Source organism: Mastomys coucha, unplaced genomic scaffold (assembly GCF_008632895.1).
Source record: "Mastomys coucha isolate ucsf_1 unplaced genomic scaffold, UCSF_Mcou_1 pScaffold18, whole genome shotgun sequence".
In the NCBI taxonomy this organism is placed as follows: domain Eukaryota; kingdom Metazoa; phylum Chordata; class Mammalia; order Rodentia; family Muridae; genus Mastomys; species Mastomys coucha.
The window spans coordinates 23,390,252-23,412,212 of NW_022196900.1; the positions used below are offsets into that span (position 1 = coordinate 23,390,252).

Consider the following 21,961-nt stretch of genomic DNA (forward strand, 5'->3'; position numbering starts at 1 on the left):
TTTTTTTTTTGATACCAGGACCACGGTACCTACCACTCTAAGAACCCCATATAATTTGCTTTCTGAAACTTTCTACAGGTACATTTCAGTTCCTTTTGTGTAATAAAGACATTTCTTGTGCCTGGTACGTGTTAAACCCCGAAACTAAGCACCTCACTGATAAGATTGCATTTAATTCTTGAGGCAGGCCTCTAAGTAACATACACTATTACTTTACTGTATTGAGGAGAAAAGGGAGACCAGAAGAACCAGGTAATCTGACCAAGACCTACAGCCAGGAGTTGAAAACCAATAACCCTACATTCCCATGTTCCCTCCATGTCACTTGGTGTATAGTATTTGTGTGTTTAAGTGGCCTTGTGTCTATACTGGAAGGATGACTCCACTCAGTACAACTCCAAGTTGTCTCAGAGCTTTTGGCTGCACTCAAATCTGGGGGCTAAGCCAGGACTACAAAGGAAAAGTTTTATCCTCTTTATGTAGTAGTAGTAGCTTTGAGGGTTTTCAGCATAAAGATGTACAAGCCCCCCAAAGGCCAACTTTGGGCTAGGAACAGCTTTCCCCACACATCAGGAATACCAGGCTGCAGAAGGTTCCCCTGAGTTCAGTTTGATTCATCAAAGAGGCAGAGGGAGCCCCAGAAGTTAGTTATTGGGCTGGTGAGATGGCTCAGTGGTTAAGAGCACTGACTGGTCTTCCAGAGTTCATGATTTCAAATCCCAGCAAGCACATGGTGGCTCACAACCATCTAGTAATGGGAAACAAATAAAATCCTGTGGGCCGGAGCAATCAGGGCAGGAGCAAGAGGGAGAAGAGAGGCAGGAAGCAGTGAGGGAAGAAGTTAGATGGTTTTGGAATGGTGAAAGTTTATGCTCATTTGCATAATTCATTGTCTTCAAAATGGAAGTACATTACTTTTTCATCAATGCTAATTTAAAAAAGAAAAATCCTAAATAATCAAATTCAAGAAATTTGAATGCAAATACACTACATGGAAAATCAGCCTTTTCAATGCTTCTCAATATGTTGTAACTTAAAAAAATTACTCATCCAGGTAACCCGAAGTTAAACTGCTTGGGTTTTGGTATCATTGCCATCAATCAGCAACTGAGACTCCACAAGTTACTTAATTTCCATAAAATAGTAATCAAGGATGGGGTTTCTCAGAGAGTGAAGGTGCTTGCTGCCAAGTCTGGTGACCTAGGTCCAATTTCTAGAAGCTACATGGTGGAAGGAGAGATTCTAGTCCTGCCAGCTGTCCTCTAGTTTATGAATGCACTGTGGTACACACTCTTCCAAATATTCTCTCTCTCCTCTCTCTCCTCTCCCCTCTCCCCCCCTCAATAAATGTGGTAAAAAATGTCATAATAATGTTTTTCCTTTTGCTGTTAGCACCAAACAGCTGCTGTGTGCCTGACGCTGTTCATACTTTTCTGATTTGTTGTGATCTTTTTTGCTTTGTTTTAAGTCTATTTCCCTCTGTAGCTCTGGCTGGCCTGGAACTTGCTGTGTAAACCAGGCTGCCTCTAACTCACAGAAATCTGTCAGCTTCTGCCTCTTGATTGCTCAGACTAAAGGGCTGTGCCACCACTCACAGCTTGTATTTTGATTTCATGTGTCTTTGAGACAAAGTCTTATGTAGCCCAGGCTGGACTCAGACTTCGTATGTTTGAGGATGACCTTGAACTCCTGATCTTCCTACCTCCTCCATCTCCCAAGTACTGGGATTAAATATTTGTGTCACCATAACTGACTCATTTCATGTGCTTTCATTTATCTACTCCTCAATCCAAGTATGTGAGAGAGATCATCTCAACCCCCTTTAGCAGTCAAACACAACTGAGAAATGAGCCTGTATTTAAGATGCATGCCTAAAGCTGCCTTTCAAACACGCTGTTAAATAATGCACTTAGCAAAATATCTGACACTTCGCAACTGCTTACTAAAGAGTCATATAGCCACTAGAATGTCAGTTGTTAGTTGTTTGTTTTTAAAACTCTGACACAACCCAACTTAATCGTACATAGAACCATAGCCTACAGATGCAGGCGGGACCGGTGTGGCGTGGGTCAGCGCGCGGGCGCAGCCTGAGAGGGGCGAAGCCAGAGAGGGCGGGGCCTGGAAGGGCCACGCCCCCGGCACCTGCGACAGGTGGAGCGCGCGGCCTCCGGCACTCGGCCATGTCCGCGGATGTCTCCGGGACAGAGACCGGGTCGGAGTCCGAGCCGGAGCCGGGGCCGGGGCCGGGACCCGGACCGGGGCCGGAGCCGCGACCGGGGCCGGGACCCGGACCGGAGCCGGAGCCGCGACCGGGGCCGGGACCCGGACCGGGGCCGGGACCCGGACCGGGGCCGGAGCCGGAGTCCGGGCCACGGCTGGTGCCGGAGTCCGGGCCATGGCTGGTGCCGGAGTCCGGGCCACGGCTGGTGCCGGAGTCCGAGTCGCAGCCGAGGCCGGGACCCAGACTGGGGAGGGAACCGAGACAGGGGTCCAAGCCGAGCCAGTTGTGCCCCGAGCACTTCGAGCCTCTGAGCTGGTTCTGCCTCTCGGAGCGACGGCCGGTATGTGCCACCTGCGCCGGGTTTGGCGGCCGCTGTCACCGGCACCGCATCCGCCGGGCGGAGGAGCACGCCGAGGAGCTGAGAGTGAGCGGGTGTGGGGCCGGGAACTAGGGTGGCTCTCTTGGGGCGGGGGAACTGGCAAGGAACAGGGACCCCGGGGGGAGAGTGGCTTCTCTGTGGCTTCCCTTGCAGAAGGAGGTGGTTAAAGGTGTGACTTCTGTAGTAAACTGGATCCGAATTTGAATCCTGTCCCCTCCCTGTGAGTCACTTTATCCAAGCTTGGTGTCTGTCATTTGTAGTTTCTGGGCATTCATAATACCACGTGTTTGTTATAGCTGACCTCATAAAAACTTAGTCCCCCCTAACCCCTTGACTTAGAGCCACCTCATCTCTCCCCTCAGGTTTCCTAGTAAGGGTTCCAGTTCCCTTCCAACCTGGCCAGACTGTAATTGAAGTGATGGATGGGGTGAGGGAATAGCAGGGCACTCTATCTCCCAAGGCCTCCTCATCTCTTAGTTCAATGTGGCTCTAGGCTGGTTATTTTCCTGTTATACCCCCATCCTTTTCCCTGAGCTGCTGAGATTGGAGGCCAAGTCACCTTGGTGCTGCCGTCTTCCTTTCAGTCTAGCTGAGGCCTCTGGGGAACTCCTCGAAATTTGATTAAGTGGCTTAATTCTCCCAACCCCACCCTGGCTTTGAGCTCTGCTGTGCACTGAGTTTTGTCGCTAGGGACATCACCTACTCAAACCAGATGGTAATAAACACACCTTCCTGGAAACTGGGGCCAATGGAGTTCAGTTACTCAGGGATGGTGAAAACAGACTTGAGAAAAGTTGATATAAATCAGCTTGCATCATGGGTAAGGATTTTACAAATTCCTAAGGACTTAGATATTTATCATCGAGTTCCATCCAGGCTGAAGCATGGGTTCTAATTCAGGATTTTCAGGTGAGGAAAAGGGGGTCCACAGGAGAATGGCAACTCCTCCCAGACTCTTAATATTCAGCGTTTAAGAGGGGGAGATTCATTGACTGGGCAAGAGGAAACCACTTTTTGATCTCAGTGGTTTTGAAGAGGAAGTGACCTAATGGAAAAGCTTGAAAAGTAGCCATCATGCCTGTATAAGTGGTGGTGGTGAGGGGTGAAGGCCAGGGCAGGATAGCAAGCTTGGTACTCTGCCCCAGGTGCCTTCCCTGGGCCACCCTAAGACCTTACACCCAGCCTTGGTGTAAGTGAAGTGAGTCTTGCCATCTTTCTTTCTCCTTTAGAGGGTTTTTTTGTTGTTGTTTTGTTTTTAAAGATTTATTTATTTCATGTATGTGAGTACACTGTCACTGTCTTCAGACACACCAGAAGAGGGCATCGGATCCCATTACAGATGGTTGTGGGCCACCAGGTGGTTGCTGGGAATTGAATTTATGACCTCTGGAAGAGCAGTCAGTGTTCTTAACTGCTGAGACATCTCTCCAGGCCCCCCCCCTTTTTTTTGTTTTTGTTTTTGTTTTTTGTTTTTTGTTTTTTTTGATGCTGTGTTTAATCAGAGCCTCATGTGATTTAGACCACTAAGCTGCATGCCCAGCCCTAGAGTTTACAATGCTTCCAGCACATTCCTCCTATCCCTCCATCCTATAGAGACATTGTCTCTGGAGCATAATCACTACTGACCTGGACAAAATAGGACCAGTTCAACTGCTCTTAGCTTCTGGATCCATGCCTTGAAGCTAGTTAGAAGCTATGCAGGTAGGAACCAGGCTAGGTGCCCATTAGTAGATGAATGAATAAGAAAAATGAGAACATATTCACATATATACGTGCACTAGAGTACTAATCCATAATACAGAATAAGAGTGTGTAATTGGCAGGAAGACGGGTAGAGTGGAGACCTTCATGCTAGGTGAAACAAGCCTGATTCAGAAAGACAACTGTCACACGTTTTCTCTCTTATGTGGAACCTAGACACAAGCCATAAAAGGACAACATGAGCTGGGTGTGGTGGCACACTCCTGTACTAGCGAGGCAGAAAGATGGCGAGTTTGAGGCCAGTTTGGATTTCATAATGAGGCCTCGCCTTAAATAAGTAAATTTTAAAAAGCTAGCTGTGATAGCTCTAGTCCGAGCACTTGTGAGGTAGAAGCAGGAGGATCTCTGAGAGTTCAAGGCCAACTTGGACTATAAAATGAGTTCTGAGACAGTCAGAGCTGTACAGAGAAACCTTGTCTCAAGAAAGAGAGATGAAACTTCAAAGGCGGGCCATTAAAGAAGAAAGGATCAGGGCTGGGGCAGGAGAATAATGAATGAAGGATGTGATAAAAGAAGAGTAGAAGTGACACAGTCTGTAGAGTTAATGCACACTCATAAAACATTTGTTAAAGAAAAAGGGAAAAATGCTAAGCTCAGCTCTCTCAGGCCCTGGGGATATGATCACTCTTGCTGACTGGTGGAAGGGTTTGGGAGAGTTTTCTTTTTTTGTTTGTTTGGGTTTTTTTGTTTGTTTTGTTTTGTTTTTTGTTTTTTCGAGACAGGGTTTCTCTGTATAGCCCTGGCTGTCCTGGAACTCACTCTGTAGACCAGGCTGGCCTCGAACTCAGAAATCCACCTGCCTCTGCCTCCCAGGGGCTAGGATTAAAGGCGTGTGCCACCACTGCCCAGCTAGGTTGTCAGTTGTAAGTAAGAAATAAAACCGGGCGGTGGTGGCACATACCTTTAATCCCAGCACATGGGAGTTAGAAGCAGGCGGATTTCTGAGTTCAAGGCCAGCCTGGTCTACAGAGTGAGTTCCAGGACAGCCAGGGCTATACAGAGAAACCCTGTCTTGAAAAACAGAGAGAGAGAGAGAGAGAGAGAGAGAGAGAGAGAGACAGAGACAGACAGAGACAGAGACAGAGAGACAGAGAGACAGAGAGACAGAGACACACAGAGAGAGACAGAGCAAGCAAGCAGGCCAAAGGTAGAGTGAGTCAGGGAGGCCCTCTCTGAGGAGGTGGCTTATGAGTAGATCCAGGGAGCAGAGAAATCAGGAAGGTAGGGGAAGGAAGAAGGAACATGCCCAGAGCCTGAGGCGGGTAGAGCTGGTGTTGCTGAGGAGCGGAAGGCAAGTGTGAAGCAGAGGGTGGCATAGAAGTCAAAGAGTTGTGCCGAGAAGTTCCACTGTGACTGTATTGAAAAATGACTGGGAGGTCTTGAACCGACATGGCCTGTACTGATGGCCTTAGGGAAAACGGCTGTGGTAATGCGAGGCCTGAAGGTTGACAAAGGAGGCCCAATTTTGGGTTCAGACAGGATTCCTCTGAGGTGGTAACCATCTGGAGAGAATAACAGAAGTGTAAGTAGTCAGTAGTGAAGTGAGGAGAAGAGAGAGGAGGAAGGGGTTTGGGGACAAACCCATCAAGACCCCAGTGTCTTCGAAACAGGGTTTCTCTGTGTAGCTTTGGCTGTCCCAGAACTCACTCTGTAGACCAGGCTGGCTTCGAACTCACAGAGATCTGCCTGCCTCTGCCTCTTAAATGCTGGGATTAACGATGTGTGCCACCAGCGCCTGGTTAAGACTCAGGTGTCTTGATGGCCCCAAATAAGTTACTGGAGTGGAGAGTCTAGCATTAGTGATCTAGAAAGAAAGACATGATAGGAATATGTGGGATCCTGGACATCAAGTTTTGCACGTAGTATTGTTTTTGATAATGATGATATCTGGGTTTGGACCATAGGAGTGTGTGATTAAGGACAAGGTAAAAAGGAGAAGTCACTCAGTGAGCGAGTGGCCCATTTGCAGGAATAAAAACGCTGTGCTGTCATCTGGGTTGCAGAACAAGATTGTGGACCACTGTGAGAGGCTGCAGTTACAGAGCGCTGGCATCACCAAGTATGTGGCCGAGGTCCTGCAGGGGAAGAACCAGAAAGCAGTGGTAATTCTTCCCCTCCCCTCCACACGGTGCCTTGTCCTAGGACACGAGCCTAGCCCAGGCCTAGGACAGCCTAAGATCCCTTTCCTAACTTACAGCCCCATTGTGGCACTGGTGGAGGTGGCTGACTCTCTCCTCTACTACACAGGCTGCAGACTAGAAAGCAATATCGGTAGCTTCGGGTTAGAACGTCAAAAAAGACTAGTACCTTTCTTTACACAGAAGTTTTAGATTCATTAATTTATTTTATATGTATGATTGTTTTGATTGCATGTATGTATTTGGGCCATGTATGTATATGGCACCCTCAGAGACCAGAAAGGGGCATTGTATCACTTAGAACTGGAGTTATAGATTGCTGTGAGCCACCATGTAGGTACTGGGAAATGAACCCAGATCTTCTGTAAGATCAACAAGTGCTCTTAACTACCAAGCCATCTTTCCAGCCCTATACTTATATCTGTCAATATGAAATTATTTTTTGTATTATAAAAAAATTATAAAATTATAAAATTTGTAGAACTATAAAATTCCCTAGGTACTTTTTACATGGATTCTTTTTTTTTTTAAGATTTATTTATTTTATATTTGCTAGTACATTGTAACTGTCTTCAGATATACCAGAAGAGAGCGTCAGATCCCATTACAGATGGTTGTGAGCCACCATGTGGTTACTGGGAATTGAATTCAGGACCTCTGGAAGAGCAGTCAGTGCTCTTAACCACTGAGCTGTCTCTCCAGTCCCTACATGGATTCTTCTTCTTTTTACCAGTCTGAAGATTGAACCCAGGGTCATGTATATGCCAGGAAAGTACTCTGCCACTGAGCTACATCTCCAGTTCTTTTGCTATATTCTTTTGTTTTGTTTATTGAAACAGTGTTTCATGTACCCTAGACTGTCCTCAAATTTGCTATATAGCCAGGAACACTGGTCTTCTTCTGCTTCCATCTCCAGAGTGCTGAGATTACAAGCAAGTGACTCTGTGCCTTTTAAGTGCTCTTACAACAATTTTATGCAGTAGGTAGCAGTAAGCATCCCTGTTTGTGATGGGGAACTAAGTCTTAGAAAAGTTAGTTGACTTGCCCGAGGCCCCACTGCCTCATTGCAAATTCAGTTCTATGCCCTGGATCCTCTGGCTCTCCAGCCACTGGTATGGCTGCACTGTATGGCTGGTCCTTCTTTCAGCTCCACTATTGTGCCTCCACTCTCAAGTGTGCCCTTCTGGCCAGGGCCCTGTGAGCTCCTTTTTGCACATCCCCTAACCCACCTCCACAAATACACATAGCATACAGAATAAATTTGGCAGGACCTTAGTCAAGTTGCTTTTAATTGCATAAGCTAAACTCACATGAACAAATAGGGAGGATCATGGCAGGGCACAGGGGTCTCTCAGAAGCTAAAGAGACCAGGTCTAGGAACCAGGAAGCAGTGAGCAGTTCAACTGGTCTGTGTTCATCTCCAGTTCTGTTTGCAGGATGATCTTGATTTCTCCACTCAGTCTGTCTTTCACTCTTTTTATTTTCTTGTCCTCTGCACTGGCTAAAGCTTCAGTACAATATAGACTAGAAGCTACAGTAGCAGATCCTGGCTGTAAATGGAAGACTTCCGACATTTCACTATTTATTTAACAAATCCTCACTGAGCACTTCCATATAGCAGGCACCACTGGCCTGTGTGCTGGGCCTTCTGCAGTGACCAAACATGAAAATACCTGTTTTCTTCAGTGCTACACATCTGTCAGTAGAGATGGACAATAAAGAATGAGGTATATGTTATGTCAGGAAGCAATCTGTTCTTTAAGGTGATGTAAGTAGGAAGGCAGACAACATGTCTGAGGATGGGTTCAGTTTACTTGTGCTATGCTAAGGAATACTCTCTATGCTGGGGCTGGCAAGATGGCTCAGCAGGTAAGCTGCTTGCTGTAAAATCCTGATGATCTGACTTTGTTCCCTGGAGCCCACATAAAGATAGAAGGAGAGAACTATTTCTATAAAGTTGTCTTCTCGCCGGGTGGTGGTGGCGTATGCCTTTAATCCCAGCACTTGGGAGGCAGAAGCAGGTGGATTTCTGAGTTCGAGGCCAGCCTGGTCTACAGAGTGAGTTCCAGGACAGCCAGGACTACACAGAGAAACCCTGTCTTGGGAAAAAAAAAAAAAAGTTGTCTTCTCACCTTCACACATGCACCATTGTGTGCACACCCATCTGGGTGTACACATACACACACACACACACACACACACACACACACACACACCACAATAAACTAAAGTTTGAAGGAAAGAAAGTTTATATTTGCTCAGAAACCTAAGAGGTTGGGTAGTGAACCACACACATGAGGGAAGAGTGTGCAAAGAGTTACCAAGTGCAAATGCCCTGGGCAGGAGGGTGCCTGACCTGATGGAGCAGTAGAGTCCTGTGAGGCTGAAGCAGTGTGAATGGGTCAGATGCAAGAAGGAGTAATATCAGAGAAGCAAGAGGTTCAAGGAGAACCTGGGTCAGAGAAGCAAAAGGCTCAGGGAGAACCTGGATCCCACCCCCTCTTGGTCACAGAAGGGTTCACTTCATTTCAGATAAAGAAAAGCCACTGAAAGGCTTAAAACAAAAACAAAAACAAAACAAATAAAAAAAAACAGAGTAAAGTGAAAGACTTAAATTTAGGAGGTGGGGGTGACTCAGCAGTTAAGAGCACTTCCTGCTCTTCCAGAAAACCTGAGTTAGGTTGCTAGTACCTACTTTGGGTAGCTGGAGATCCAGCATGCATGTGGCATGTGTGTGTGTGTGTGTGTGTGTGTGTGTGTGTGTGTGTGTGTGTGTACACGTGCGCTGTGGTGGGGCAGAAAGATTGAGGCTTCAGTTTAAAAAAAAACAAAACCCTTGAAACAATAGCAGGAAGTAACTGAAGGAAGCTAAAGTGAAGGCCAGGAGACCAAATAGGAAGCAATTATAACAATACAAATGAAGTCAGTGTTCAGACTCAAGTGAGTTTCCCTGGAATTCTAAGCTCTTCTCTCCTCTGCACTGAGTAGATTGTGAGTCTCAGTTTCTTGTATAAAACAGAGGTGACCACTCCTTGTACTGTACAAAGCAGGTCTTCAGAGATGGGGCCTAGGGAAGCAACTGGCTGTCCTTGGCCTTCTGACACAAAGAAGGCAGTGCTACTATGACTCATCTGGCAAGAGTCCAAGTGCAGGTGCTTTCTGCCATAAATGGAGGACTGGTCACCTGGCATAGTACTAGAGTAATAGTTGGGATGGGCTTCTAGTTCCACTTCTGCCCCTGGCTCCCTATGTCAGAGCTAGCTAGAGATCTTCCCTAGGACAGCCGAAGTTCCCCACTCAAGTCACATGAGTCCATGTTTTGAGGTACCTACTGTGTGCCAGACCCTGACCATTGGGAGTTAGAAGATGATGCTCATTACCATTGTTAGCTGAGAATTTTCTTCTGAGCCCCTCCAGGGAACATAAAAACTCCCCCTTGGGGCCAGCCGGAATGAATAAGCCTTAGGAGGTAACAGTTGTTGGCCGTGGGTGGGGTGAAATTTCAACTGGAGCCTGCTTGGTTCTAGTTGATAAGAGTATCTTTTTAAGGTGCCCCGAGATTGCTATGGTTCACTCACCTTTGTCCAATGGCCACCATGTTTCCAACTGTGAAATAAGCAGGTGATTCTAGTTGCTGTCTAAGCTCTGTCTGCCTTTTCTACTGTGGCCATGACCTTCTGAGACATGGCCTAGATGTTTGGATCTCAAATTTCTCCCTCTTAAACCACACTCAGGAAGTCCACATGCTGGATGTCAGAGTAAATGGCTTGAGCACCTTTACTCTCCTTCCTCTGCCCATGGAGACACTGTCAGTGTTGACATTGTTTTCCCCAAGTCCACATTCTCTTGCTTGTTGGTGGGGCTTTGCCAGGACCCAACTCTTCATTTTATCCCTTGCCAGGTTATGGCTAGTACATCGAGGGACCTGATCATCCAGAGACTGAGTCTGGTGAGGAGCCTGTGTGAGAGTGAGGAACAGCGCTTACTGGAGCAGGTGCACGGGGAAGAGGAGCGGGCCCACCAGAGCATCCTGACTCAGCGGGCATACTGGGCTGATGCACTCCAGAAGCTGGACACCCTCCGCACCTGCATGGTGGACATGATCACCCACCTGGATGACCTCCAGCTGCTGGTAAGTCAGGAGAGGGCGAAGGCATGTGTGAGAGGTGGGCCAGGATTCCCTGTATATAAAGAGCTTGAGAATGTCTGTGGGTGGGATGGTGATTGGCAGGAAGCCTTGGGGACAGGGATAGGAGATAATTTTTTTCATCAGACTTTGAAGCTCCTTCTGTCTAGGACAATCTATGCTCTTCCTCAGCAAAGAACCCAGCTAAGTCAGCTCTCCCAAAAGCCCCCACCACTGACATCTGATAGAGAGCCCCTGGCATTGATCAGAGTCCACATCTCCACTATCCCCAAGTGCCGTCTGATCATCCTGGTCTGTCTTCACCAAGAATCCTGTTAGGTAGGTTTAGCCAGGATTCCCCCTCCACCTCAGTGTTTCCTCTCTGTGGCTTTCCACCCGCGGATCCCATCCTGCTCCATGGCCATCAGTTCCCATGCTGTCTTCAGAGCTGAACTCAATCTCTCTCTCATCCACTGCAAGGCTCCCTGAATCTTTACTATATGTTCAAGTCCATATCATTCCATTTTAAATATGAGACAGGGGAATATAATTATCTGAGTGTTTTGGCACCTAATAACAACATACTTTCTATATCAAATACTTGTTGAGTTCGTAAGTGTTGTGTAATGGCGCAGAGTTATAGGACACAGCTGCAGTCACTCCCAGCCTTACCCAAGAGATAAACACTGACAAGTCACTGTAGTAGAGGAATACCTTGGAGGTCAGGACATCCCCAAGGCAGTTGAGTGGATCATAGACCGCTTCTTGGATGAAGTGACTTAGAAGTAAAAAGTACTCAGGCACAGGGAATTGCGGGGGTGGGGGGGCTGGGGGAGGTGGGGTGGGGGTGGTAAAGAAGTTCGGAAGTACACAGGAAGAAGGCTGTGCTTGGCACAGACAAGGGCACCAATGTGAAAAATACAGTCTTGGTATTCCCAGACATGAGCACAATTAATATTCAGTGTGTTGCTTTTCAAAGTACTTTATAGATATGGAGATGCCTCCAGCTTTGAGGGGACAGTGAGACATCCGAGTAACACTACAGAATGGAGGGAGAATGCAGAACAACCAGGCCAGCCCCCTGCCTTTCAAAGTAGGGCAGGCAGTCATGGAGACTGTCCTAGATTGTGCATTCATTCAGCACCAGCTTCCAGGCAAGGGCACATTCTGTCCCAGCCACCCGGATAGTGGCAATGAAAGATTCAGAAAGCCAACAGCCATCTAGGAGCTGATAATCTCCATGGCTGGGGCCAGTGGGGATCTGAGTTTATAGAGAGATGCCTCAGGGAAGGCCGCAATGGGTGATTCATTCTTTGTGTGTGTTGGGAGGGCAGGAGAGCCTGTGGGTATGTGAGAGATAGCAACCCAGAAAGCTTTATGCTCGGTCTTTGCTGTGGAGTCTGTATCTACACACAGTTGTATGCCGTGAAGTGTGTTCTGGTCTTGTCCACTTGCTGGGTGTGCTGCCGGCCTGACCTTGCTTTCTTTTCTTACAGCAGAGGGAACAGGAGATTTTTGAGAGGTAAGTGGCCATATGATTTGCTCAGGCAGTTACTGAGATGCCCCTCCTCCCCTAGTTCTTCTCCCAAGGCCATTGCATTCCAGGCATGCAGCTGAGCGACTTTCTGGAGGCTGGCTCCAAGGTCATCCCTGGATCCTTACACCACCATGGTTTCTTTAGGTCCATTTGGAAAGGCAGTGAAACAAATTTAGCCTTGGGCTCTCCTAAACTTACCCTACTTCAACTATGGTTACCATGGATAAGAATGCTGAGGCCCAGAAAGGACAGAGAGCTTGCTCAGACCCATAACTGGGGCCTGGAGTCACCTGATACCTGACCCCTTGTCTCCTCTACCTTACTTTATGCAGTGAAAGCATCTTCAAGACTTAAGTCTCATTCACACTCAGATGTCCTATCTTAGTGGTTCAGTAAAAGAATTTCAACAGGTCCTTCCTAGGTACTAAAAGGTTGAGAGGCTGGGGCCTGAGGAAATGATCAAGTGGATAGAATTAGCCAGGCAAGTTGATTAGCCATCTCTCTATAGTTGTTGGTTGGTAGTTCAGTGCTTTGGCTAGCTTGTACAAGGTCCTGGTTCAATTCCTGGCCCTCTAAAAAGAAAAGGAAATGGAAAGTTACAGGGGAGTCTTCATCAGCTCTCCCGAGTCTTGTTTCCCTAGAGAGATGGTTGGTTTCAAAGATGTAGATTTTTAAAACTGTATTTATTTAGTTACTTTATTATTTTAGGTGCATGTATGTATGGGTGCATGTGAGTATGTGGAGGTCAGAAGACAACTTGTGGGAGTTGATTCTGTCCGTCTACCAAATGGGCATTGAACTCAGGTTGTGGAAAGCACCTTTATCCACTGAATTGGCTCACCAGTCTTAAGTGTTGAATTTCAAATGTTCCTTCGTGTGTGTGTGTGTGTGTGTGTGTGTGTGTGTGTGTGTGTGTGTGTGTAGTGTGGTGTGTTTATCTGTGTTTGTCTGTGCAGGTACATGGAGAGGCCAAAGGTAGACTTTCTTTATCTCTCTGTATTCTAGCTCCTAGGGTCTACCTGTCTCTACCTCCCCAGTGCTGGAGTTAAAGATGTGTGTGGCCATGCCAAACTTTCACTTCAGTGCTGGGGACTCAAACTCAGATCCTCAAGCTTGCAGAGCAAGCACTTTATCCACTGAGCTATCTTCTTGGCACTGATGGGATTTGTGTGTGTGTGTGTGTGTGTGTGTGTGTGTGTGTGTGTGTGTGTGTGCGTGTATGTGTGTATGTGTTTCTTCTTTTGCTTCCTTTTAACAATATCTATTTTTAAATGAACACAGATGGGATCATTTTACATCTGTTGTTCTACTTGTTAGAAAAAAATTCTACATCAATACATTTAGATTTCCCTCCTTCCTTCCTCCCATCCTTTCTTCCTTCTTTCCTTCTTTCTTTTTAAAAAGGATCTTACTAGCTGGGTGGTGGTGGCACACACCTTTAATCCTAGCACTTGGGAGACAGAGGCAGGTGGATTTCTGAGTGAGTTCCAGGACAGCCAGGGCTACTCAGAGAAACCCTGTCTTGAAAAACCAAAAAACAAAAAAGAAGGATCTTACTATTAATACTGACTAGCTTTGAACTCCCGGTGTAGACCAAACTGGCCTCAGATTCACAGAGGTCACCTGCCTCTGTCTCCTGTTTGCTGAGATTATCTGTGTGTACCACGACATTCAAGTACCTCACTTTTTGAAAGTCTGTGAAATATTCCACAGTGAGGATGTCAGTCCCTACACCAAACTCTCTCTCTGATAAAAATAGATTCTACTAGATTTAGTTAATTCTATTTTATGTGTATGAATGTTTTCACTTGTGCCTGGGGTCTATGAAGGTCAGCAGAGGGCATCAGATCCTCTGGAACTGGAGTTATGGATGATTGTGAATTATCTTGTGAGTTCTGGGAATCAAACCTGGGCTCCTCTACAAGAGTAACAAGTGCTCTTAACCTCTGAGCCATCTCTCCAGCTTGCTCTCTCCGAATGTTACTTTGTTTATGGTGCTAGGCATCCAACTCAGAGCCTCAGGCATGTAAGGTAGGAGTTTTGTCTTTTGTTTCTGCTTTTGAAACACAATCTCATGTAGCCCAGGCTAGCTTAGAAATCTGGATCCTTCTCCCTTGCTTCCCTAGTGCTGAGGTTACAGGCTTGAGCCAACCATACCTTTAATGCAAGTTTCCTTAATAGAGTGTCCCACACTCTGGTCATCTTCTCATTCTGCTCACCTCTATCATCATCTTCCCTTACCACAGTATATCCTTAGTATGAAGCAAGCCTGACTTTTTAATAAAATCTCATCTCTAATTTTTTTTTAATTCTGAGCTATTTCAAGCTAGTAGAAAAGTTACCTAAGTGGCATAATGAGCTTTGCTAGAAGTCATGTTCCACCATGGAATCTCTGACAAGGTTGTTCTGCCTGTTCATGTGGCTATCATTCACCATCCCTCAGCATCCCCTCATTCATAGTGTATATAGACAAACTTTTTTTCTGACCTATCTTACAATATGTTGCAGAGAACATAGTTTTTGTGTTTTTTTGTTTTTTGTTTTAAGATTTTATTTATTTGTTTTATGCATATGAGTACAATGTAGCTGGACAGATGGTTGTGAGCCACCATGTGGTTGCTGGGATCTGAACTCAGGACCTTCGGAAGAACAATCAGCTCTTACCCGCTGAGCCATCTCACCAGCCCGAGAACATAGTTTTTGTCTCTAAATACTTCAATATAGCTCCTAAATACAAAAATACTTTCCCATATGACCTCAGTATAAAACTTCAAAAATTAATCATTGATTATAACACTATTCTCTAATACACGGTCCATATAGTCTGCAACCAAAGGTTGCCAGTTGTGTAAAAAACATTCTTTTGTTTTGATTTTTGTTTTTTCAAGACAGGGTTTCTCTGTGTAGCCCTGGTTGTCCTGGAACTCACTCTGTAGACCAGGCTGGCCTCGAACTCAGAAATCTGCCTGCCTCTGCCTCCCAAGTGCAGGAATTAAAGGTGTGTGCCACCACTGCCTGGCTGTAAAAAACATTCTTAACAATGGGGTTTTTTGTTTTGTTTTCTCCTAACTCATCTGGTCTTCGTCAGCCTTAAACTGTCCCTTAGTCTTAAAGAAGTCAGATCCCTTATAGAATATCATTCAGTTTGAGAGTATAATATCCCACAGGAATAGATTTAGATTATCCATTCCTGGGGAGAAATACCTCATAAGTGTCAAGCTCTCAAGCCATCATGGCATGGGCTGTGATATCACTGTCACATTATCAGCCATGAATAGTTTGAGCACTTGAATGAAGTGGTGAGTGTTCAGGTGTCATCAGCCAGGTTCTTCATTATGAGGTGGTATTTTCTCCTTCATGCCTACCAGAGGCGCTTTCTGTGTATGTTTCCTCTGGCCTTCCAGACTTTTACTCCAAGAGTTTACATCCATTGTTAATTTCTTCCTGAGTTATTCATTTATTTGCTTATTTATTCCCTCTCTTAGAATCAGTGCCGCTCACAGATTCTGATTGTACCAGATGTGTGATAACCATCACTGCCATTGCGGTGATTTTGATATTCAGAGTGCCCCACATTTGACCTACAGAAATGGGCCTGTCTATTGGACAGTTCGCTATCTTCTTTGAGCACTTTCTTACTGTGGCACAAAAAGGATGTAGGAGAGCTGGAGAGCTGGCTCAGCAGACCTTATTCTTCTTATAGAGGACTGGGTTTGGTTCCCAGCAACCACATCATGACTCACACCCGTATCTGATATCTTCTTCTGATCTCTTTGAGTACCAGACACACACGGCACACATACATACATGCAAGCACAACACTCATACACATAAATATAAAAGGTACTTAACTTTTAAAAATGTAGCCGGGGGCTGGAGAGATGGCTCAGTGGATAAGAGCACTGACTGCTCTTCCAAAGGTCCTGAGTTCAAATCCCACCAACCACATGGTGGCTCACAACCATCTGTAACAAGATCTGACTTCCTCTTCTGGAGAGTCTGAAGACAGCTACATTGTATACATATAATAAATAAATAAAATCTTTAAAAAAAAAAATGTAGCCGGTCGGTGGTGGTGCATGCCTTTAGTCCCAGCACTTGGGAGGCAGAGGCAGGCAGATTTCTGAGTTCGAGGCCAGCCTGGTCTACAGAGTGAGTTCCAGGACAGCCAAGGTTATACAGAGAAACCCTGTCTCAAAAAAAAAAAAAAGTATATATTTTTATTTCATGTGTATTGATGTTTTGCTTATATGCATGTCTGTGAGGGTGTCATGAGTTACCATGTGGGTTCTAGAAATTCAATCTGGTTCTTTGGAATAGCAGTCTGTGCTCCCTAAAACGTGTTCTTTAAAAAGCTATCCCTGGCTCAGTTGGGTTTTCCCTGCCCCAGCTCTGGAACCAGTTGTTTCCCCAGGGGTCTTGTGCCCATTTTTAGTAGGATAAGATCTCTCAAAGCTAAGCTAAGACATTATTACGTGTTCTCACTGCTACTGACACGCCGTTATACCAGGCCTTCAACCAGAGCTCAGGCATAAGTGGGACTTCCTATACATGATCTATATCATAACTTCCAATTCTGGCCTAACATACAGTGTTTAGCCTTTGCCTGTCCCCTATTCCATATTTTTTATTTTTTATTTTTTTTTATTTTTTATTTTCTTGGATTTTTTTGAGACAGGGTTTCTCTGTATAGCTCTGGCTGTCCTGGAACTCACTCTGTAGACCAGGCTGGCCTCCAACTCAGAAATCTGCCTGCCTCTGCCTCCCAAGTGCTGGGATTAAAGGCGTGCGCCACCACCGCCCAGCTCCATATTTGTAATAACCCTGGCTCCCAAGCTGGGCCTTGTGGTGTACAACTCTAATCCTAGCACTTAGGAGATGGAGACAAACAGATCTCTGTGAATTTGAGGCCAGCCCGGTCCACACAGAGAGTTCCAGGACAGGGCTACATAGAGAAACCCTGTCTCAAAAAAACTACCACTACCACCACCAACAGTAATAAATAAAAAATAAAATAAAAAATAACCCCAGCTCCCAGGAGGCCAATAGCTGTCTGTATCCATTTTCTCAGACCTCCAGCACACACACCGTTGAATTGCTCAGTCCGTACTTCTTCCACTGAAGATTTGTGGGTAGTGCTTTGTGCTCTAACCAAGGTTATTCTTGCCCAAGGGCTGTTGCCAGGCCCACTAGATGGAATCTCACTTATCTAATGAGAAATGCCTTTGTCATCTCTTGTGTTTCTACATCCTTGGTGGCCGGGCTCAGCTCTTGCCTGAGTGGCAACAAGTCCCCACTGCATAGATGGAATGTTCTGAGTCCAGCCAGGCTTTGCTCTATTTACGTCCCACTTTACTTTGGGACCAGAACTTTTGTGTTCTATACCATGCAGTGGCTAGAGCAGGTGGCTCCCTGTTGACTTCAGTCCATGTGTGGGCTCAGGTCTGTCCTAGAATGGCAGCTTAGTTGCTGGCACTGGCTCCTCCTCATCCCCACCTGTTAGCTGGGGCTTCTCCGCATAGAGCTGCCGTGGTTTGAGAGCACAGGCTCTCTCTTGTCCTGGCCATAAAGAGCCTTTGTCACCAGGGCCCATTGTCAGCATTTGTAAGGCTCTTCTCATCCCAGGACAGTCAGTGTCAGTCTCTCAGAGACCTTGCAGGCATCAGAAAGTGCTGCTGAATGACCACAGGCCATCTTCAGAATTAGAGGCAGCCAGAAAGGTCTTTCTGAGAAGCCAGGTTGGAGGACTGCAAACTGTTGGATACATTTCCATGTTACTTTTTGTCCCTTTGAGATTTCATTTCATGTCAAGGGAAACAATGTCTTGAATGGTGCTGGGACTCCCACCTGAGTATGTTCTATTTTTTACAAGGAAGCAGGACTTGAGTCCAACTCTCATTTTCCTGCTAAGTGCCTTACATAAAGCTCTGTTCTTGTGTCAGATGGGATATCCACTACCTTGCCTTCATAGCAAAGTTTAAGTGATTATGTATGGAAACAGTAAACACAGAGGCCAAACAGCCAGATAAATGGCAGCCTGTCCTAAGGCATTCCCTGCTTTACATTTTTGTTTGTTTTCAATATTTATTTATCTTATTTTTGTATATTTGCATACACCTACACACACACACATGCACCGTATATGTACAGGGGCCTGAAGATATCAGAACAGAGCATTGGATCCCCTGGAACTGGAGTTACAGAAGGTTGTGAGTTGCCAATTCTGGGAATTGAACCAGAGTCTTCTACGAGGGCAACAAGTCCTCATGACCACTGAGCCATTCTTCAGCCATAGTTGGGTTTTCTTTGTGTGTGTTCGTGCGTGTGTGTGCATGTGTGTGCATGTGTAAATCATTGTGCATATGCCATGGTATGCATATGGAGGTCATATGCTGGTTCTTGCCTTCCTTCGTGTTTGAGATAGGGTTCTCCCCTTGAGCTTCCTATCTCTGTCTCCCTGCTTACCTAGAAGCATGGGACTATTGGTGTGAGCTATCATGCCAAGCTTTCCATGGATTCTGCAGATCCAACCTCTGGCTCACAACTTGCACTGCAGGTGCCTTACCTGTTGAGCCAGCTCCCCCGCTTCCAGCCGTTCCCTCTTGATGATGAAATGTCCTAGTGCTGTGTGATCCCCAGGAAGGGGTGTTTGTGTTTAAGAGCTGAGGCGTGGCTGGATCTTTGGGCTAAACCAGAGAAACGTTTGCCGTTGCAGTGGCTTTTGGAGAAAGTGAAACAGTTTCTAGATAGTTTACTAGAGGAATGTTCTCACACAGCAGATCCTCTTCCAGCTCTGCTTGTCAGCTTACCCAGGGCACTCCTGAGTCACCGGCACTCCAGTGCACACTGCCTCCAGTTTCTACCCTCCAAGATTTACTTATATTTATCATTGTCTGCATGCTTGTGTGTCTGTGTGTTGGTGTGTACATGAGGCTGCAAGCATTCACAGAGGTTTTCTGACCCCTGGAACTGGAGTAGCGGGTAGTTGGTTGTGTTAGTGCTGGGAACCTCTGCCAGCAGGCCCTCTTAACAGCTGAGCTCTCTCCAGCCCTGCCACCACCTTTTATACCATCCCCGAGAATATACTTCCCTATAAACTGTCTGCTTTGCCAAAATGAAGGCCCCTGGGGGTGGAATCAGGAAAATCTACTTTCCCTTCTGGCTAATACAATCATGGTATTGCCCTACCAAAGGATTTTTTTTTTTTACTTTTATCTTTCTTCCCTCACCCATGTGGAGCTAGATGTGTTTCCAGAACTTTCCTAAATCTCTCTCCCTCTCTGTCTTTTTTTATTTCCTTCATAAGGGCTGAGGAAGCAGAGGGCATTTTGGAGCCCCAGGATTCGGAGAAATTAAGCTTTAATGAGAAGTGTGCTTGGAGCCCACTACTGACTCGACTGTGGGCAACATCGGTTCTCGGGTCTCTCTCAGGTTAGGAGCTGCAAGAGTCTATCACTGTCTGCCTGCCTGCCTGCCTGTGTGTGTTGGGGTTGAGGGGGGAGTGCTGCTTGGTCACACTGGGCATTGGTGTATGTGTGATGGTAGCTCTGGTGGCCAGTGATATTGGAAGCAGGCTTCTCAGTAGGGCCAAGGCTATACAGTTGGACCAGATCCTTCCCATGTCTAAGCCATTCCCATTTCTCTATGGTTAGGTATAGAATCAATTATGTTCCTTTAAGTCATATCCTCCTTACATCTTGCCATTCTGGGTCAGCTCTTTACCATTTATTAGAAACCTCAGGTTTCTTTTAAAAAGTAGAATAACATCTACCTGAGTTCACCATGAAGCTGCCTGGATTTGCTTCACTCATCCATTTAACAAACATTGGCTTAAACAGTTGAGTGAGGTGATGTGCACCTGTAAGCCCAGCGCTTGGGTGGCTGAGGCAGAAAGATTCTGGGTTGTAGGCTAGTCTGACCATCACCCTGTCTGAGACCCTGTCTCAAGAACAAAAGAACAACAAAACCTTGACTGGTGGTGAATGTGGGCCTGGGCCTGTACTGCTTACTGGGGCATCAGAGGTGACTGTCTCTCCCCGAATTCCCCTGGGAAGACAGATATTAATTACAAGCACAGGTTGTATGTTGTAGATTCTGGTATCAAATGGTGCTTGGTTTAGCTACCGTTCTTCCTAGTTTCTGTGCTCTGTCCTCAGGATATCAGCTCTGGAAGCCACAGATAGGATCAGTGAGAAAACAGTGTTTTAGTATTTTAGTATTCCCATACTGTACTTGCAAGTAGCAAGAAAGCCTTTGACTACCTAGTAGGAGCAGATTAGGAATGGAGTGGGGAAAGGCCCTGACACAACCCTGAGAACTCTTTCTGGCAGGTGTGGAGGAGGTACTTATCGACGAAAGGACTGTCAGCCCCTTACTGCATCTGTCTGAAGATCGAAGGACTCTGACCTTCAATGCCAAGAAGTCGAAGGTCTGCTCAGATGACCCAGAACGCTTTGACCACTGGCCCAATGCCCTGGCTGCCACTGCCTTCCATACGGGGCTCCATGCCTGGATAGTGAATGTTAAACACAGTTGTGCTTATAAAGTGGGTGTGGCCTCGGATCAGCTGCCCCGAAAGGGTTCTAGCAATGCCTGCCGCCTGGGCCACAATGCCTTCTCCTGGGTCTTCTCCCGCTATGATCAAGAGTTCTGTTTCTCATACAATGGCCAGCATGAGCCTCTGCCACTGCTTCGGTGCCCAGCACAGCTGGGCATACTGCTGGACCTGCAGGCAGGAGAGCTGGTCTTCTACGAGCCTGCCTCAGGGACGCTGCTTCACATCCACCGTGAGTCCTTCCCTCAGAGGCTCTTTCCCGTCTTTGCTGTGGCTGACCAGGTCATCTCCATCGTTCGCGGGCCTCTGGCCACAGCGAGAGCAGATCCATGTCCCCATCACCATTTCAGGTCAAGCCATGCTTCTAGGTAGTGTCCTTCTCCTCAAGGAGATATGAGCAGTGTTCCCCACGGGCAGCTTTCAGAGAGATGGGGATCTGCTTCAGACTCGGACATAACCTTTTTGATGATGGTCACCTGTGGGGATCCTGTTTCTTTTCTCTTAGCCTTAGTCTCCTAAACCCACCATGCTTGTACCCTTCCAAGGGTCTCATTAACCTGTACCTCTGGCATCCAGCTTGGTACCTTGTGCATGGCTAGTATATCACAAGGTATAGTGAGGGGGCAAATGGCTGAGCCGGCAGGTAACTGGTGGTGTAGCAGCCTCTGGAAAAGCACTGCAGTCCTTCTAAGTGCCTTGCTGCAGAGAAGCTTGAACTGAGCCTTCCCCAGCCTCTCAGCTCAGCAGCTCTTGGTCTCTTTCATTATACACCATGTGAGGAGAATATTTTTCTAGCATACAGAGGACAACCTGCCAGGCTACTGTTGGCCAGAACACTGTCGTGGGGTGTGGTACCCTCCTCCCACATTCTGCTGAGGTGCCAGTATCCTGTCTCCAGGAAACCTGCTTGCAGCACACTTGTTGGCATCTTTCCCAGGCCCTGAGGCTGAGCTCTAGTATGGACCTGCGTGTAAGAAGGGTGAAAAACATCCCCCCTCACTGTACACCCCATTTCATGACTCTTAGGGTGGAGAGCGGCAAGCAAGAAAAGCTGAGGGCAAAGGAGAGCTAGCCTTAATAAACGAATGTGAGCATTATTAGAGGTTTCTAAAGACTCAATACTGTCTGTACTGGTAACTGGCTCCATGCGGATTGGTAGCCTTAGGTATATGCTTAGAAGTAAGCAGGTCATAGCTCCACTTAGCATCAAGAGACTGGAGGGGATGTCACTGGAACCAAGGGTAA

At 46.5% G+C, this 21,961-nt stretch overlaps 1 protein-coding gene across 1 annotated transcript; it reads left to right on the forward strand.

Annotated features, from left to right (window-relative positions):
* The first annotated feature begins 2,132 nt into the window (after positions 1-2,132).
* Positions 2,133-21,828, forward strand: Bspry (B-box and SPRY domain containing). Its single transcript, XM_031377579.1, has 6 exons — positions 2,133-2,645; positions 6,365-6,463; positions 10,401-10,631; positions 12,122-12,147; positions 19,469-19,593; positions 20,493-21,828. Exons 1-6 carry the CDS (start codon positions 2,181-2,183, stop codon positions 21,086-21,088), a joined length of 1,542 nt encoding a protein of 513 aa, XP_031233439.1. The 5' UTR covers positions 2,133-2,180; the 3' UTR covers positions 21,089-21,828.
* Positions 21,829-21,961: the final 133 nt, after the last annotated feature.

What these genes read in the sequence shown, in the direction of transcription:
- Bspry (XM_031377579.1), top strand. Translation starts at nt 2,181, where the DNA reads ATGTCCGCGGATGTCTCCGGGACAGAGACCGGGTCGGAGTCCGAGCCG. An exon ending in AGCACGCCGAGGAGCTGAGA is followed by an intron (nt 2,646 to 6,364) that starts GTGAGCGGGTGT and finishes TCTGGGTTGCAG; the next exon opens with AACAAGATTGTGGACCACTG. An exon ending in GAACAGGAGATTTTTGAGAG is followed by an intron (nt 12,148 to 19,468) that starts GTAAGTGGCCAT and finishes TTCCTTCATAAG; the next exon opens with GGCTGAGGAAGCAGAGGGCA.